At 34.0% G+C, this 12600-nt stretch overlaps 1 protein-coding gene across 3 annotated transcripts in view; it reads left to right on the top strand.

Annotated features, from left to right (window-relative positions):
- Positions 1-12600, top strand: part of TBCK (TBC1 domain containing kinase) — a 228583-nt gene that overhangs the window by 119056 nt on the left and 96927 nt on the right. For all 3 annotated transcript variants that reach the window (XM_067036443.1, XM_059065826.2, XM_059065825.2), the window contains exons 21-22: positions 1560-1596; positions 2589-2750. In XM_067036443.1, the coding sequence (XP_066892544.1) occupies positions 1560-1596; positions 2589-2750 (199 nt within the window). The remainder of the gene's footprint in view (positions 1-1559; positions 1597-2588; positions 2751-12600) is intronic.

The following is a 12600-nucleotide window of genomic DNA, read 5'->3' as shown; positions in this document are numbered from 1 at the left end:
TTGTGTTTGGATTAGGCATTGTCTTGAGTGTAGTCTTTGATGAAATGAAAATACTGTGTGGAATAAGCCTGGCCAAAGGATCATCTGCAGCATTTGTAATAGATGTCATTATTTAATAGAATATTTATGATAATAATTATAATTATCTAGTTTCTCTTATTTTTTAAAATTTTTATTGAAGTATAATTGATTTACAATGTTGTGTTAGTTTCTAGTGTATAGCAAAGTTATACAATTATACATATATATATTCTTTTTTAGATTCTTTTTCATTATAGGTTATTAAAAGATATTGAGTATAGTTCCTTGTGCTATACAGTAGGTCCTTGTTGGTTATCTATTTTATATACAGTAGTGTGTATATGTTAATCCCAAACTCTTAATTTATCCCCCCTCCTTTCCCCTTTGGTAACTGTAAGTTTGTTTTCTATGTCTGTTTTATAAATAAGTTCATTTGTATCAATTTTTTAGATTCCACATCTAAGCAATATCATATGATATTTGTTGTTCTCTGTCTGCCTTACTTCACTTAGAATGATCATCTCTAGGCCCATCCATGTTGCTGCAAATGGCATTATTTCTTTCTTTTTTATGGCTGAGTAATATTCCATTGTATGTATATACCACATCTTCTTCATCCATTCATCTGTCAGTGTACACTTAGGTCGCTTCCATGTCTTGGCTATTGTAAATAGTGCTGCAATGAATATTAGGGTGCGTGTATCTTTTTGAGTTAGAGTTTTCTTCATATATATGCCCAGAAGTGAGATTGATGGATCATATGGTAACTCTGTTTTTAGTTTTTTAAGGAACCTTCATACTGTTCTCCATAGTGGCTGTACCAATTTACATTCCCATCAACAGTGTAGGAGGGTTCCTTTTTCTCTACACCCCCTCCAGCATTTATTATTTGTAGACTTTTTGATGATGGCTATTCTGACCAGTGTGAGGTGATAACTCATTGTAGTTTCGATTTGCGTTTCTCTAATAATTAGTAATGTTGACCATCTTTTCATGTGCCTCTTGGCCATCTATATGTCTTCTTTGGAGAAACATCTATTTAGATCTTCTGCCCATTTTTTGATTTTTTTTTTTATATAGAGCTGTGTGAACTGTTTGTATATTTTGGAAATTAATCGCTTGTCAGTCACATCATTTTCAAATATTTTCTCCCATTCCATAGTTTGTCTTTTCATTTTGTTTATGGTTTCCTTTGCTGTGCAAAATCTTTTCAGTTTAATTATGTACCATTTGTTTATTTTTGTTTTTATTTCCATTACTCTAGGAAGTGGATCCAAAAAAATATTGCTGTGATTTATGTCAAAGAGTATTCTGCCTATGTTTTCCTCTGGGGGTTTTATAGTATCCAACCTTACATTTAGGTCTTCAATCCATTTTGAGTTTATTTCTGCATGTGGTGTTAAAGAATGTTTTTAATCAGTGGAGTAGACCAAAACATAGAGCTTTTTTTACCATTCAGTTTACTGGAAGTCATTCTAATTATCTCTTTTATTTCCTCTTTATCCATCCCCTGCATCCCTATCTTTTTCCACTCATAGCTCTATGCCATCCCTTGGTTTCTCACCATGTTTACTCGTAAGTATCCTTTTCCCTTTTCTTTCAGTATTGTATTAGCAAAAGAACAGCTCCATTCTTCCCCAGTATATTATAGTTACAATAATACTAAGCAGATTTAATTACATGAGCATACTTATGTAATTCTAAGGTAATATAGTTCGGTGGAAATTTTTTTCAGTTGTTCTGACTACTAAATATCAAAAAAGTTATTCTATGAGATGAAAACCTATCTGACATATCATGACATTCATAAAATCTCTGCCCTCTACTGAAAAATAAATTAATATTAACTATAGTATTTATGTAAAGTTTTGGAAGGCAACTGTTACAACCAAATCAGACTCAATTTTTAGAGACTGTCTAATAACTAATACTTTTGTTATTTCCTATCCTAGAATTCCTCTAGAAATAAACAGTTTATGTGAATATGTAATACTTTAATTAGTTACAGATATTAATACAGTGAATATTCTGCTTAAATATGTACATATGATTAATGGAATACAATATTTGAAGTAGATCTGTATGCACTGGCCTGGAAAGATGTTCAGAGTATTGATAAATGAAAAAAAGAAAGTTTCCAAAAATAGAAAATTGCTAATCAGATTTTTTATGGGAATTTCAAAAAGCAGTTTTTAGAGTGCATAGTAGAAGTATAATGATACTGAGTCTATAATAATACTAAAATTCTTCTAAGTATGTAAACTTGTGAGAATAATATGACCTGAAAATTCTAGGAAGAAACAGAATGAATGTAACAGCTATACCAAGATTGATAATGGTGGCTAGAAAATGTCATCTATTTGATCAATCTGATTATCAGTTTTTTAAGATGCCTTAGGAGGCAGTAAATCTACAAAGCCAAATACACATTTTATAAAAAACAGTTTGCCAATATTTGTTCTTTAATAGTTTTGACCATAAGGGAATTACCATGTCTAGTAAAGTAGCTTGTTGTTGTTTTATTTTTTTTTATTTCAGTTAATTTATTTATATTTGTCATTTTACAGATGTATTTCCACTGCACAAAATTTTCCACCTCTGGGATACGTTACTGCTTGGGAATTCCTCCTTCCCATTCTGTATCGGAGTAGCAATTCTTCAGCAGCTGCGTGACCGGCTTTTGTCTAATGGCTTTAATGAGTGCATTCTTCTCTTCTCTGATTTACCAGGTATAGATATATATAAATGGAATTACTAAGTGAAATTTAATTATAGGATAATGAGACATTCTTATAACAATTTGCAAAAATAATCATACAAGCCTTCAGAATCTCTTCTGCTTGAGCCTCATCATCCATCTCTGAATTATCTCCCTTGTATAGTACCTGTTCTGCTGGCCCAGCATTGTAGATATAAAACTGGGTCATAATAGCTCACTATCATTTACTTTCATGTCAGTGAGGCCATCAAAAAGGTAAAGGGCAGGGCAGTGGAGGTGGGCAGGATGACACATTTGCCTTACTTAGGATAGGCCTATTTATCTCCTGCTGATAGAGAGTAAATAAGGGCCACTTGGGAAGGGGTTTGAGAATCTAAGTTTATACAGAGATGTAATTCACATGGAACTTTGCTCTCTCCTATCCATAGCTGCTTGCTAACAGTTTGACAGTTTGAGGAAAGGAGAAACCCTGTCCTCTTGGGAGAGCAAGTCACACTCCAGGGAAATTCCATTTATACAATGCAGGATAGTAAGTCAAGCTACATATTGTATTCATAAGTGAGGAGCTTGTAAATTTAGGAGTTGGATGCTTAAGTGTAGAAATATTGAATGTAACTATGGTTTAAGCTTTGATGCTGTCGCTGAAAAGATGAAAGTAATATGGTTACATAGGATATAACAATCTGTGGAAGAAAAAACTAAACTACATTTTTGCAGAAACCAAAATGTTTTTCAAGTAGAAAAATTCCGCTTTCTTCAAATAGCATTTCATTGGCTCCAACACTTCTATGTGTTTATTGCTGTTCTCCATATTTTCAGGCAGCCACGAGTGATTGCTGAATAAACACACTTAAAATTATCCAGAGATAAATTTGTCTAAAAATCAAAGAATAAAAGAAAGGTACCTTAACGCTATATATTTAATAAGTACTCTCAAAAGAAATAAGAAACCTGCTGCCTAGAAATAGAGACACAGATGTAGAGAACAAACGTATGGACACCAACGGGGGACAGTGGCCGGGGTGGTGGTGGTGGTGGTGTGATGATTGGGAGATTGGGATTGACATGTATACACTAATATGTATAAAATAGGTAACTAATAAGAACCTGCTGTATAAAAACTAAATAAAATAAAATTTTTTTTTAAAAGCCAACTGTGAGGACTTACACTACAATAAACCTTCAAAGGGATACAAGCTTTCAGTTACAAGATGAATAAGTTCTGAGGATCTAAAAGACAACATGGTGACAGTAGTTAATAATACTGTATTGTATGTTTGAAATTTGCTAAGATAGTAAATCTTAAGCAATCTCACCACAAAACAAAAATAGTAACTATGTGAGGTGATAACTGTGTTAGTTAATGTGATTGTGATAATAATTCCACAAAGTATATGCATATCAAGTCATCCTGTTGTACACTTTAAATATATACAATTCTTTATGTCATTTATACCTCAATAATGCTGGAGGAAAAACTAAAAAAAAAAAAAAAAAAAAAAAGAAAAGAAACCTGCTGCCTACCCCAATTTTTATTTTTAGTGGATGATCTGTACCTGGTAGTTCATCATCTTTCTGTTATTGAAAATCTTCATCCTTTTGGGGAAAATAATAGCAAAAATTATTGGATTTATTTTAAAACTTCTACTTCCCCTTTCCCCCAAAATTAAAAGTATTCACCATCAGCTTTCTAACTTATCAAACTTTAATTAAAGTTAATTATTTCTTGTATCAACAAATAGTAGTTTAGTTCTTATGTTTGTTTGTTTTTTTTTCTGGGAGATTCTTTATGAAAATCAAGTTCTCTCTCTTTTTTTCCTATTGGTGTTGAACAGTTACAAAAAAGCTAGTTTAGGGCTTCCCTGGTGGCGCAGTGGTTGAGGGTCCACCTGCCAATGCAGGGGACATGGGTTCGTGCCCCGGTCCAGGAAGATCCCACATGCCGGGGAGCGTCTGGGCCCACGAGCCATGGCCACTGAGCCTGCTCCACAACGGAAGAGGCCACAACAGTGAGAGGCCCGCGTACCGCAAAAAAAAGAGCTAGTTTCACAAACTACAAATACTGTCTGTACCATGCAGATATTTTCCTGTTGTTTCTAAATTGCCAGAGTAAGCAGAGGATGATTGATTAGAATTAAAAGAATTTTTCTGGTCAGATCTAAAAAATATATGTTAGGAATGATGATTGTGCATTTTCAAGTAAAGTAAATTTAAAACCTTTCCAATTTTGTGCATAAATATTCCAGTTAAACACTGGTAAAGGAATCTGTTTTCATATTGTATAGGCAGATTAGTGGTAATTCTGTTTGTACATTAGAATAAAGTCATTATTTCTGAAATCAGAAAGTAAGAGTATATGTTTGTTAGAACTGACTCACTGCAAAGGTAAACATTACTTACTTTTGAAAGGAGGGTGCCTTCTATTGATGTGAATTGCATTGATCCTCAACGCCATTATTCTGGCTCATCATTTACTTGGTCACTATATGATTCCAATTGGGGAAGAAAAAAGTTTATAAGAAAACTGTGACTTAAAAAAAAGAAGGGTGGAGGGGTTAAATGTAAACTTTGCCTTTAAGTACACCTGTGTTTCCTTTTATTTTTAATCACAGTGCACTTATTTGGGATGTCTTGCCTAATTAGATCTAATAGATGTCTTTTTTCATCATGTTGAGCCCACTAACTGTACTTGATGCTTGAAGGAACTGGGAAGTGGTCATGGGAAGTCCTAAAAAGTGCATCCAGATTAATATACACACAAACACACTGAATGCGCCTTTTCTAAGCAAAATATTATGTGACATAATCTTGGAACATGTTTGAAAGAAAGAAAAAAACATTTTTTAAGTCTACAAAATGAGAAGAGATAGGCTAACTCTATATTTCACCTTAATTCTTGAGATAGACTTTGTAGATAAAGATAGGTTAGGAATAAACATTAATTTGAATTTATTAAATATGTTGTGCTTTACTGAAATCCCCACTTAGCTGAGTTTAAAAGCATGAGTAATCAATCAGAACAAATTTAACTAAATTCTTTGCTGAAGCAGATTAGCAAATTCACTGTTCAGAACATGTGTTGTCAGTAATATGATGGAATCACCATCCAGTTGGTAACCTTGTAAACAAAATAACCTCGCATTTTTTTTAAGTTGTCCCTTTCTAGTTGTTTCTTTCTACAAAGAGGGGCCCAATAGCCTAGTGATTAAGAGCATGGAATGTGGAGCCAGATAACCTGGGTTTTAGGACCTAGCTCTACCCCTTACAGTTGTGTGACCTTAGGGACATGACTTAACCTCTTTGTATCTGTTTCCTTAACCCTGTTTATATGAAAATGATAATTGTACCTACCTAATAGGATTGTTGTGTTAAATAAATCAGTACAACTAAACAACTTAGAGCAGTGCCTGGCAAAGAGCAAGTGCTATGTAAGTGATTATTATTAATGTTATTACCATCATCATCATTATTATGATTTTCCTCACTTTTTCCTTTCTATCATGACTGCTTTCCTATTTGTAGAATAAATGAAGCAATCACCCCATTTGGCTTTTTCTGTGTATTATTGAGGTAGATATCAATCATATAGATTTCCGTATTAGCAAAAGCAATGGAGAATTACCTAAGAAGTCAAGTAAGCCTTCACTGTATATATATGTATGTATATTATGACTAAGAAGAATATCTCTTTTCATTGCTCAGAGACAACATAGTATCGGAGATAGAGAGCACAGTCTTTGGAGTCAAGACATACGGGTTTGAGTCCTAATTGCACCACTCACTACCTGTGTGAATTGGGAAACTTTCAGTATGGTTCTGCTACTGAAAATAGTGATCTGTAGAGTGAAAAAGATATGAGTTTACCTCCCAGCTCTGGCATATAGTAGCTGTGTGAACCTGGACAATTTGTTAACCTCACTGGAAAGAGAATCCTATACATTATGAAAGTTTCAGTGAAATGGAGATAAAAATATCTGCTTTAGTGTTAGGGTGAGCATGAAAGATAATATGCATAATGTACCAGACTCAAAACCTGGTACCAAATATGCAGAACTATTTTTTAAAGTACATGTAGCATGCAATATTTTAAACATGCTAAGAATGTGTAACATTCAGTCTTTGTAAGTTTCCTCTCCTTTCTTCCTCCTTTTCTTAACTTCATACTAACCCTTTAGTTCTTGAAGAGAGAACACAGCAGAAAGGCATTATTATTTGTGCCAAAAACTGCTTCCAACTTCAGTTCCCTTTAGTAAATGGTATAGTGTGATGTCACATTCCAAGGAAGTACAAGTGGTGCTAGAAAATTTTGCTGAAAGTTCTTGACATGTATTGGTATGTGTGTCATTTCAGTACTAAAGGAAATAACCATGAGAGCAGTCTATTTGGCATTTCTCATACAATTTCAAAATAGTGGTAGGGTATTTTGGAAGAAATACTGGGTTTTTCATAGCACCATCCAACACTGGATGTTGGCCACTGGATGTTTCCAAGGTTACCACCCTGTAAGCCCAACTATAGGATGAGGTCTGTCATCCTTCAGCCTGCTCTCTGATATGATTCTGCTATAGTGTCCATCTATCTGGCTGACTTAAAAAAAAAATTTTATTTCAAGGATACATCCAAACAGTATTCAAGATGAATATGATAATCTGAATAAAACCAAAATGGTAATAATTTTAGAGTGGATTTGTAATGGCTGAGATGTTTAAATGCTTTTTTGTCTTGTTGGTGTATTTCCTTTGTACAGTTGAAAATGAATTCAACATATTTATGTCATTATGGTTGAAATAAATTCTTAGAATGCATATCTTTATACCTCTGAACATCTTCAAAGATAGGAATTTTTCGAAGTAGGAAAGAAGTTTTTCTTAGAGAACCTACACAAAGAAATTGGGAAATCTGTATGGAAGAATGCTTAATTTATTCTCAGAGATTAAAATAGTTACTTTACCTTTAAAAGAAAAAAATATGTACATATAAACTATTTTTGAAGGAAATACTGAGCATATTGAAGGGACTTGAGCATATGAAAAGTAAATCCTTTTTTGCAGGAAGAAATCAACAGTTGGCTGAAACATCTTAGTTGTGTGATGTATGTTTTATTACAGAAGCTTAATTAAAAGAAAACGTTTTAAATAAAATTTTAATTCAATATTACCTACATACTTTACAATAGAATTCATTTTCAACACATACATGAAAAATACCAGTAGTATCTATTATGTAGTTCACTAATTCCTCAAAAATATTGTATTAATATCTTAAATAGCTAGGAAAGGATACTTATCTTTTCTGACTTAAAACAATTTTGTAATGCAGTCTTTATCATTATTTAGCATAGCATGGAATAGTTCATGAAAACCATATATTTTTTGAACCACACAGTTATGTACCAGGTTGTGTAAGATCTATAATAAGAAATACAAGCCATTTTTTTCAAATAACAGGCAAATATTTTGAGACTGAGAAAAAAGTTATTAAAAACTAAGAGCTAGAGTATAGTACTAAAATATGCAAACTCCTTAAAGCCATGTCTTATTAGTTTTCTGTTTATCCCCAAGATGGAACTGGAAATCTATGAGAATGAGTGAGGAGGAAATTCAATTTAGTTTATGAAATCATAGATTTTTAAGGTACTTTTGACAATCCCTGTGGTAGGAGAGTGGGAAAGGAGGTCAATGAGAAGTGATCTGGGTTTTCTGTTTTCCATTCTTTTTCTTTTTTTTTTTTTGAATGGGGGTGGGGTTCAATGAACAGTTTCTTGCTTTCATTTAGGGATAAATATAAATTAAATAGGGTTTTCATAATATAATGTAATCTCCCAATTGTAAACAGTGGACCAGATTTTTAAAAACTGTAACACTTGAGCCAAGTATAACTGATTGTACCCAGTAGGCTACTAATGACTCCTTTATTAAATAAATAGTTATAATGGTGATAAGTGCTATAGAAAGCTATAGGAGTTTATAACAGGACACTACCAAGTCTGAGGGAGGTAAAAAACCTTCTCTAAGAGAGTGATGTTAAAGGAATATATGAAATTAATTGACATTAGAAAGTGAGAAGTGGAGAGAGGGGAGAATCTTCTAGATGGAGGGAAGAAAATGCTTGAATCCCCCCCCCCCCAATAACTAAAGGAATTGGAGTGGTATACTTAGTGCAAAAGGGAAAGTGATTAGAAAAGAGAATGGAGAGGTGGACAAAGAGGTCATGGAGGATCTTATAAGCCACGTTAGGGATATTTTAAAAATAAATTTGTAGAAGTATTTTCTCTTTTCAGTGTTTTTGAAAGAATGAAAAAGTATCCCTGAAAAGAACATCAAGTCTCAAAATCGAATGCCATATTGATATTTGTGGAGCATTCTGGTTTCTGAACATTCCTTTCAAGGAGCTCTTTCATGAGCAAAAAGCAAAGGATTCTTAACAGAAGTGCTCCCAGTAGGTATCCATAATTCCTTTTTTCTGGCTTGTGGAGAGCTGACGAGGTGAAAAGTAGAGCAATGGTAGTACCCAGTTATTCGGTGAAGGTTTTGTATTGTCAGCCCTCTAAGATTTGATACCATTTTACTTGAAGCTGAGAATCCATAATTATTCACATTTTCTGCTTATAGCTACGTAATGTTAATGCACGTATATTTCTAAGAACATCTGCGTGGAATTACAAAAGGACAATCATAATGGAAATTAAATATGGAGATTTTAGCTATGGTCCTCCTCTTCCCACCACACCCATAAAAATTACATGTTAACATTAAGATTTAGATGGAATATTAAATTCTTCTGAGTTTAAAATTGGTCAGGGATAGATGAAAGAGTAGTTAATGTGTTTTTATTAACATGATCGTATAGTCAGTGAAATAAAAATCATGAAAATTTATTTTAAAAATCTCATTAGGTTATTATCACCTTGTTGGGGGGGAAATACTGAATTATTTTGGGGAAAAGGAGAAAATTTGAAAGCAGATGTTAGAATACATGACTTACAAGCTAAAAATAAATGTTTATGAAAAACACAAAGCCAGTAGAATGAGTCGTAAGGATTCAAATTGTGAGCTGAATCTCAGAAGCCAGAAGAATTCTTTTAACACTGATCTAGTTGTTGCTCTTGAAGCATACCACTAATTTTGCAGTATGTAAATAGTTTATAAAGTTAAAGATCTGTCATGTGTTGGGAACTATAATGAAAAATAAGGTCAGGGTTGATCAGAATTTTCTACTTACCTTGAAAGTTGACAGTAAATTAGAGTACTAACACATCTTAAACCTGGTCCGGAGGTTTCAAGGCTCTTCTCCATAGGAAAGCGGTTTGTTTTATGATTGACAGGGATTCTGCGCTCTGAATTTTTTATAGTAGTACAGAAATTATCTTATAGTTTCAATCAGTGACTAAGCATACTTTGTTTCAAGATGTCAATGATGGAATTTGTTTATTTTATTGTTGAGTGTTTATATGTGCCTTAGATTTGCAAGACAAAAAAATGAACAGAACATTTTACATTTTCAAAGTATCTTAAAAGTAATCAACCTCAAAAAAAAAAAAAAAAAAAAAAAAAAGTAATCAACCTCAAAATCTTGGAAAGTTATAAGTTATGTTTAAAATTTCCCCGTATATACTGCTGATGGATAATGCAAATAATAATGTAAGGACCAGAATGTGTATATATGTCATACCTTAAATGACATTTAACATGCATTGTTCCATATGTGATTTTTATTTTAATAATATAATAATACTCATGGGTCCCATTTCTTCTCCCTCCTCTACCTAGCCTTATATCTCTGTACAAAAGTGAAAGTACAGTTGACCCTTGAACGATGTGGAGGTAGGCGCGCCTTTCTTCCCCACAGTTGAAAATCCAGGTCTAATTTACAGTCAGCCCTCTGTATACCAGTTCCTCTGTATTTGCGGTTCCTCCATACCCACTGTTGCTTCAGTATCTGCGGTTCTGCATTCACAGATTCAACCAACCATGGATTGTATAGTACTGTGATATTTACTATTGAAAAATATCCATGTATAAGTGGACCTGTGCAGTTCAAAGCCCATGTTGTTCAGGGGTCAGCTGTAATCAGACGTGTTGCCTATCTTAAATGGTGATCTTCAACAGAATAGAAAATAACTCCTTACCACATGTCTCCTCCAAGTGTGAGTGTGCTGAGTCAAAACAAATAAAATTAAAAACAAGCTAATAAACTAGATTAGAGAAAAAGAAGAGAGATAATATGCCAATGTGTTTATAGGCTAGTTAGTCAGTGTTATGTAACATAGAGGAAATAACTAGAGCTTTCTTTTAAGAAACTACATTGAATTACCTTGAAAAATGTAAACCATTTCAATCCTTCAGTACAAGCGTATATCAGTCATACGAAAAATGCTTATTGAACTTGAACACAAGGTTCTGTTGCCAAAAAATATCAGATTTCCAGTTTTGTTTTGGATTCACTATTAAGTGTAAAAGAAAAAGAGAAAATGATTTTTACTGCTGTTCTGGTGCTAAATCTTGCAAGCTGCTGCATTGTTCTTTTTTCTGAAGTGAGCTGTGTGCCATTATCAACACCAGCTGTGGGCTTCCCTGGTGGCGCAGTGGTTGAGAATCCGCCTGCCGATGCAGGAGACACGGGTTCGTGCCCTGGTCCGGGAAGATCCCACATGCCGCGGAGCAGCTAAACCCGTGAGCCATGGCCACTAGGCCTGCGCGTCCGGAGCCTGTGCTCTGCAACGGGAGAGGCCACAACAGTGAGAGGCCCGCATACCGAAAAAAAAAAAAAAAAAAAAAAAAACCACCAGCTGTTTTGCATCATAGTATCTACCTACTCAACTGCTAAATGATAAAGACAATTATGTTAAAAATAGAAAACAGTTTAAGTATCCATATATCAGTAATGCTGATTGCATTTCCAACTTTTGGTCACTTCATTGTAGGCATTAAGCATCAGAGATGATAAATTCTTAGTAAAAATGTGCCAGTAAGTGCATGCACGTATCATGGATTTGAAAGGCTGAGTGAATTAAAGTAGTAGCCCAGTAACATTGTACCATCCTTTCCCCTTAGACTGCAAAACCAAGATTGTGTTTATAAAATATATTTAGTCATTCATTCAACAAATATTTAGGTGTGTGTGTATATAATGTGTATATGTATGTATGTGTATAATTAATAATTAATCTTACTACTGGTTTATCATTCCTGTACTGGCCCAGAGCATTCATGCCTAATTATTTAAAGGTGATCCAGTGGTACCCTATAACTATGACAAACACATCTAATTTGAATTATGTTAATTACATATAGTATTACCTCCTGGTTCCATTAAGTCATCTGACTAGCTTGTGCATTAGTTCTTCAATATTTCAGTGAGGAAATTCAACTTCCCTCTCAGAATTGCTCTGTAAAATCAATAGGATTTGGGATCCAGTGGAATGTTAGGTGTGTGAATGTATTCATACATCTTAACTGAGGTAGGAAGTGGGGGCAAGTTAGCGATGAGTGAGTGGGCCTGGTACTAGGAAAGATAGTAGCATTCTAGCTGTGTGCTTAAGATGTTTATGGGGCACCTAGATGAAAAACTGAGGCACTGATAGGGATTTTGAGTGACAAAAAGACAAGTATAATTTAAGATTAGTCAGAGACTAAAATTTCCTCTGGTATCCTTTTTTTTGGTCTCCCCTGTTATCTTTGGGTTTTCCTAAAGACTCCTTAAATAAGGTCTGAGACATGCAGTTCTTTTGGTTGTGTTCCCCTGTTATTATACAGGAGCCCTATTGATGTGTAGGGAAGGAGAAGTGTTCTATATTACTATAATTAGGTCTCAGTCTTTCATTGAGCCCGTGCCCCAGGCTGTGACCTTCACAAGTGCTT

The sequence above is a fragment of the Kogia breviceps genome, chromosome 6 (genome assembly GCF_026419965.1).
Source record: "Kogia breviceps isolate mKogBre1 chromosome 6, mKogBre1 haplotype 1, whole genome shotgun sequence".
Classification (NCBI taxonomy): Eukaryota; Metazoa; Chordata; class Mammalia; order Artiodactyla; family Physeteridae; genus Kogia; species Kogia breviceps.
The sequence above is the reverse complement of the archived record's forward strand: the minus strand, read 5'-3'. Positions and strand labels throughout refer to the sequence as shown.